Source organism: Elaeis guineensis, chromosome 1, assembly GCF_000442705.2.
Source record: "Elaeis guineensis isolate ETL-2024a chromosome 1, EG11, whole genome shotgun sequence".
Lineage (NCBI taxonomy): Eukaryota > Viridiplantae > Streptophyta > Magnoliopsida > Arecales > Arecaceae > Elaeis > Elaeis guineensis.
Genome location: NC_025993.2, coordinates 111652549 through 111658692, shown reverse-complemented (window position 1 = coordinate 111658692; position 6144 = coordinate 111652549). Strand labels below are relative to the sequence as shown.

General features: G+C 35.8%; 1 protein-coding gene across 1 annotated transcript; it reads right to left on the bottom strand.

The window, feature by feature from the left end:
• Positions 1-527: 527 nt before the first annotated feature.
• LOC105038553 (ras-related protein RABD1) lies at positions 528-5729 on the bottom strand. Its single transcript, XM_010914396.3, has 8 exons — positions 5516-5729; positions 5346-5418; positions 5084-5131; positions 4923-4970; positions 2636-2707; positions 1728-1883; positions 1096-1199; positions 528-799 (listed from the first exon to the last, which is right to left on the bottom strand). The coding sequence occupies exons 1-8, from the start codon at positions 5527-5529 to the stop codon at positions 706-708; spliced, it is 609 nt and encodes a 202-aa protein (XP_010912698.1). The 5' UTR covers positions 5530-5729; the 3' UTR covers positions 528-705.
• Positions 5730-6144: the final 415 nt, after the last annotated feature.

The following is a 6144-nucleotide window of genomic DNA, read 5'->3' as shown; positions in this document are numbered from 1 at the left end:
CCGCACATGACAGGTTACAGGGGTTTCGGCTTGGTTTCTTGGTTCCATGTAGATTTACAACTGCTGTTTTGTTTAACCAACCTTTCAATAAATTATCAAATCTAGATGTCATTGAATCCACCAGGAACAACAAAATCGAAATAAAATCAAAGCAACATTTATGCTTTTTAGGTCCAGAAGAAATGGCAGGGATGCTGCCTCCTACCCAAATTTGCAGACCCACAAGACAACCTCACTTAGGAATGTAGATATTAGACCATAGAGACCAATATACAAGGATAAAGGGCTTGACTCCTCCAAGTAAAGATTCATTACCTGGCCTTGCAATGAAAACATATATGGTATGTGAAGAAACCCAAACTTGGTATGTAATGAATCTTAGCAGAAAAGAAATATCACAAGTGATCAAGATTGCTCGTCTTAAAAAGTAATAAGCAGCTTCGAACAGGTGTGCTTGTTCTACCAAAAAAGATGGGTGTATTTGTGACAGATTTGGGCTACTTTGAATTACTGAAAACTTTAGGAAATAGGCACCTGGCAAGATTGCTTATATATTGATATTTCTAAAAGCAGGGGGATCATACATACTGTTGGCATAACACTGGCCATTCAGTGTCTTCAAAGATGCAAAATGCAATACACAGCTTTTTCATGCATAGTGCTTGCCTTTCCAGATGGGGCTGGCCCATATATCACAAACAACATCTAACTGCAACAGTTGCTCTTCTGCTGAATAGGTTGGCCCTTGATCCGAACAGTGCTTGCAGGCTTTGTGTTTGAGCTGGGTTGATTGCCCATTCTGCACCAAAATGATCATAATGGGCATGAGAATTTCTCAACGGAAACCAAGAATCAATGTCAGGCATTTGATCAATGAATTACTCTCTCTCCAAAAAAGAATATAAGTTTCGAATGAGATTACGAAGGGTCAATTCAACAGACATCATTTTTCAAATGTTGTTCTGGTACATTAAGGATTTTAAATATTTTGCTTTGAACATATGTCAACCTGCACTAAGATATTCACAACAGCATCGAAATGGAAGAAAACCAAAGCACACTGGCAGAGATCAGGAGTTGCAAGATTAACTTTACCTTTTCTTAATTTCAGCAGACATGGTCAAAAAAGCTTGCTCCACATTGATCGAATCCTTTGCACTTGTCTCGAGGAAAGGGATACCAAGCGCATCTGCAAATTCCTACAGTACATCATAGGGCCAACTGAGTCATCCCTAAGGTAATATATTGCAGACCAGGTCAACAGGCAATGTTCTTCTGTCTCACTGACTTCCATTTATAACCGAATGGGATAACCATTATTATAATTACAAGGTTCTATAAGGACACCATCAATGTCTGGATATTAAAGTGGAAGTTGGAACCCCGTTAAACCATCAAAGTGAACTGTGGTGCACCTACATTAGATGCCATGGAGAGTAAAAATTGCTGGACAAACATTTATTTTTTATTCAATTTCTAGGATATCTATAAGTACATATTGTTTTTTTTTTAATCATTTCTGTTCTTCTAATTGCAACAAATATGACTTTCATGAAAACCATGATCTCATTCAGTGGTTTAGACATATGAAAGGGAAACCATGTATCAAATCATCCATACTTCAAATGATCTTAATATATGCCAATATGAAGCCAAAGAGAAATGGCTCGAGTATAAAACAAAATTCAAAAACAAATTTTATTTACAAATCAAGTAGACAATGATACCTTTGCCTTCTCTGTCTCCACAACTTTATTCTCAACCAAATCACATTTATTTCCAACAAGAAGCTTGCATACACTGTCATTTGCATACCTATCAATCTCACTTAACCACTGCTTTACATTGTTGAAGCTCTCCATCTCTGTGACATCATAAACAATCTGGAAAGATATACTGGCATTAAATCCAAGCAGTTAGTAACAGAAACTCATGTTTTGATGGATTGGAAGGCATTTATTAAACACAGATACTAAAATAGCTTCTTGTTTGCTTAAGCTAGGCAACCTAAAGTATAAAGGGGTATCATTTGTTTGAATATATAATGTTCCCCTAGTGTCGAACAAAGAATACTAAGCTAAAAATAATTTTATGGAAAATGCTGAAAAGTCCAGCTCAGCATTTCCAAAATCTCTGCACATAAGGGTCCTGCTGCCAAGCATGTCGTTTTATCCATGAACTTGACTATTTGGGTGCTAACCCTGATTTTTCAGGATGTCCTTAGAGTTGCTTGCACTTTTCTTTTTGAAATACTAAACAGATGAGTTGCTTTGACATGCATGTGTCCCTGAAAAACGATCTGCTGCACTGAATTTGGAGTTGGCAGGGCTTAGATGAATCACAAACCTGTGGGCATTTAGATTACACAAGCATCATCTTCCTTATTGTTGCCATACAAGTTAGAACATTCATAATATGATGACAAACACTTTGGAATAACACTTTGCAATTCCAAACTGAAATTACGAAGTCACTGAGGAATGATGTGAAAATCATGGATCAAATCCTTCAGAAGGAATTGCACTTACTATTGGTAGCTTCGAAGGCAAAGAAAACATTGAAAGAAACATGATAGTTTCTCCTGAAAAGATGAAATGTGACAAGAAAGTGAACAGCTGGAAAAAGAAATTCTTACAATGATCCCATGTGCACCTCGGTAATAACTGCTTGTTATGGTTCTGAACCGTTCCTGTCCAGCTGTATCCCACTAGACAAGTAAAAAAGACTGTTACCATAGTAACATTAAACCAAATCACAGATCTAAATATATGTTTATAAAAATCATGTATATCATCTCCCCTGTTTTGAGAAAAAAATTTCATGTACTCTATTCAAGTAGTACAACTGACCTACTATTTTCAGCAGGGGCATGCATGTGAGTGGAAGAACTTATCCTTTCACATGCAGCTGCAGGGAGCTTTTCTTGACTCAATTACAGAACTATAAATGTACCCCAGAAGCCGAAGAAAGTTTATACATATTTAGAATACTCAAAAGACAGGCTCCTGTCCCAGGTGTAAAACAGATCTTTCATATTGCTGATAGTTATGGTTGTTTCCTTGTTAGGTCTTAGTTTGTATTCTTCCATCCTTTTAGTGTTTTCTGAGGCTAGACCTCCATGTAACAACACAAACAAAAATAAAAAATAAAAACTGATCTCCCATACTGTGAATATGTTGTAGCAATTGCCACAAAACTGAGAGATTTGGAATAGCACTTGCCAATTATGTTTATAGTATGCGACTATCTCTTTAAAGATTATATATGCACCAACAGTGTCAGAAAACCTATAGAGCTTATTGAAAGGCAAGGTAATCAACAGCACTCGAAGGTCAATATATAAGCATAAAGGCTGCATATAAAACTGTGAAACCATCAAATGTTGGATACCAGAGGACCCATTTAAACCTAACAAAGCAAGAATCTAACGGGCCTTGAGGGTTTGAAATAGACATAAATGGTGCCAAAGTGCCAAAAATCTGTAAATCCATCCTGAAATCAGACAAATGGCAGATGGATATCACCAACAGGGCCTCAGGCACACAATCATTGCCAAAAACTTCCTAGGCTCGTGTGAAAGCAGAAGAACCATGTACAGACTGTAAGATAGGTAGTTTTGCACAAATAGATGAATGGTGATAAATTTATATAATAGCAGTCACAGAATTTATCAATCTTCCATAGATTAATGTGTGACATAGCATCACAAAAGTCGCTCAGGACATGTTTAGGTAGGTGAGTGTTGTTGGAAGGTGCTGGAATGCAAGAAATGAAGATACGATCAAATGCTGCTGGACTCCTGAAAATGCCCTTACTACTGAAAATAGCATGGGTTTGGATGGTGACATCCCACATTTTATGATAGTTGATTCTAATATAAATTTGGTTGTTGAGAGTGGTCCCAACTCCCAACTCCCCAACCCCATTCACCAACCCCTATCACCTTTAGGAATAGCAAAATTAATCCGACCCGATGGGTATACATCCTACCCGAACCCGGTCAAACCCGAAAAATAGGGTTTGACTGGGTTTGGGTTCGGATTTGGGTAAAACCCGAAAACTATAGTACGGGTATGGGTAGGGTATGGGTAGTGCTATTTTCTATCCGAACCCGATCCGAACCTATGGATATGGGTAATACCCGAACCCATATCCGAATATATATATATATATATATATATATATATATATATATATATATATATATATATATATATATATATATATATACATACATACATACATATACATATATACATATCCGAATATATATATACATACATACATATATACACACACACACACACACACACACATACACACACATATATATGATCTCTCTCTCTTTCTCTCTCTCTCTCTATATATATATATATAATTATATATATGTATGTATGTATATGTATGCATGCATATATGTATGCATGTATGTATGTGTGTGTGTGTTAGAAGTGTGTATGTGCGTATGTATGTATGTATATATATATAATTGGTAATTCTATTTTTGATTGATAATATGCATAAAATTATTTTACTTTTTTTTTTTGTATAGAATGGATGGGTATAGGTTGGGTATGGGGCGGGTATGGATTGGGTATGGGGAAATGGATTACCCACGGGTATCTCCGAACCCGTTGGATATGGGGATGGGTATCTCTTTTCTTACCCGATTGAGTATCGGGTAGGATTTGGGTATAGGGTATTAAGTTCGGGTTTGGGGATGGGTAGTATACTACCCGACCCAAACCCTACCCATTGCCATCCCTAAATTCACCTTGGAATCACCCAAATTTAATGTTATAACGACCTAGACTACATAATAACTCACCAAAATGCCTTCTGATGCATATCCAAAATTAATATTATTACTGAAAGAAACATTCTTTTAGCAAAATTTCTAAAATAATACAAAAACCACTCACAATCTGCAGCTTGACCGTCTTTCCATCCAGCTCCACTGTTCGAATTTTCTGCAAATTATAACAGTTTAAGTTAAAATTGCAACATAAATCACTCAAACTTCAAAAGAGAAAAACTGATGCAATGTGGTACAATTAGAGGCAAATAAATTAACAAAACTTACAAAATCAACGCCTATCGTGCTGATGTAGCTATCAACATATGAATCATCCTGAAAACAAGTCCCAGATGAGCATGTCCCATTTACATTACTATTACGAGAAGTGGATAAGAATCTCCAAATCGAAACCTTAATTTTCGAATTTGCGAATTTAGGGCTAGTGAATGCGATCAAAGAAACCTACAGCCTCATCAAACCCTATAATTTCAACAAATAAAGGATCTTTTAGAAGAGAACTCTTTTGGGGGAAGAAATCTCAACTCACAGCGAATCTTAGGAGGAGGCACGACTTCCCGACGGAGGAGTCTCCGATCAAGAGGAGCTTGAAGAGGTAATCACTGCGGAGAAACAAATGCATATGATTGCGTTTAAACAAAAGCGAAAAAAAAAACACAAAAAAGGGAAAAACGATCGGAGAAGAATTGCAATTCCTACTATTCATTGCTCATGTCGACGGATTCGAAGGATTAAGATTTCTCTTCTGAGATCTGTGCGGCTGAAAACTATGATGGATTTGTAGGGTTTGGTCGACGGATTTTGTAATGGGAAAAGGGTGAGAAGAAGGAGAAGTAGCGGAAAATCTCTCCCTCCTACCAAAGGAACAGGATCCCCCGCGGTACCCACCTACTCCACCGTGCTCTACCGGCCTTGCTGTTAATAATTAAGGGTACAACACAAATGACCAAAACGTCCTCAAATTTTTCCGATTTTGTTGACTCACGTTGAAAATGTTCAACATACCGTCCGTTTTGAGGTAAAAATTTTGCGGAGAACCAGAGATAAATTTTTAATTCTATTTTTAAATTAAAAGTAGATCCTCGTTTAAATTTTATATAAAAATAATTTTTTATTTTAAATATAAATTAAAAATAATTTTTTATTTTTAATTAAAATTTTTTATATCTTTATACAATAAGATAATATTATTTTATAATAAAATAATATTATTTTATAATATCATTGTATTACAATAAGACAGTACTATCTTATAATAAGATAATACTGTTTTATAATAAAATAGTACTATTTCATAATATTCTTACATTACAAAAAAATAATATTAT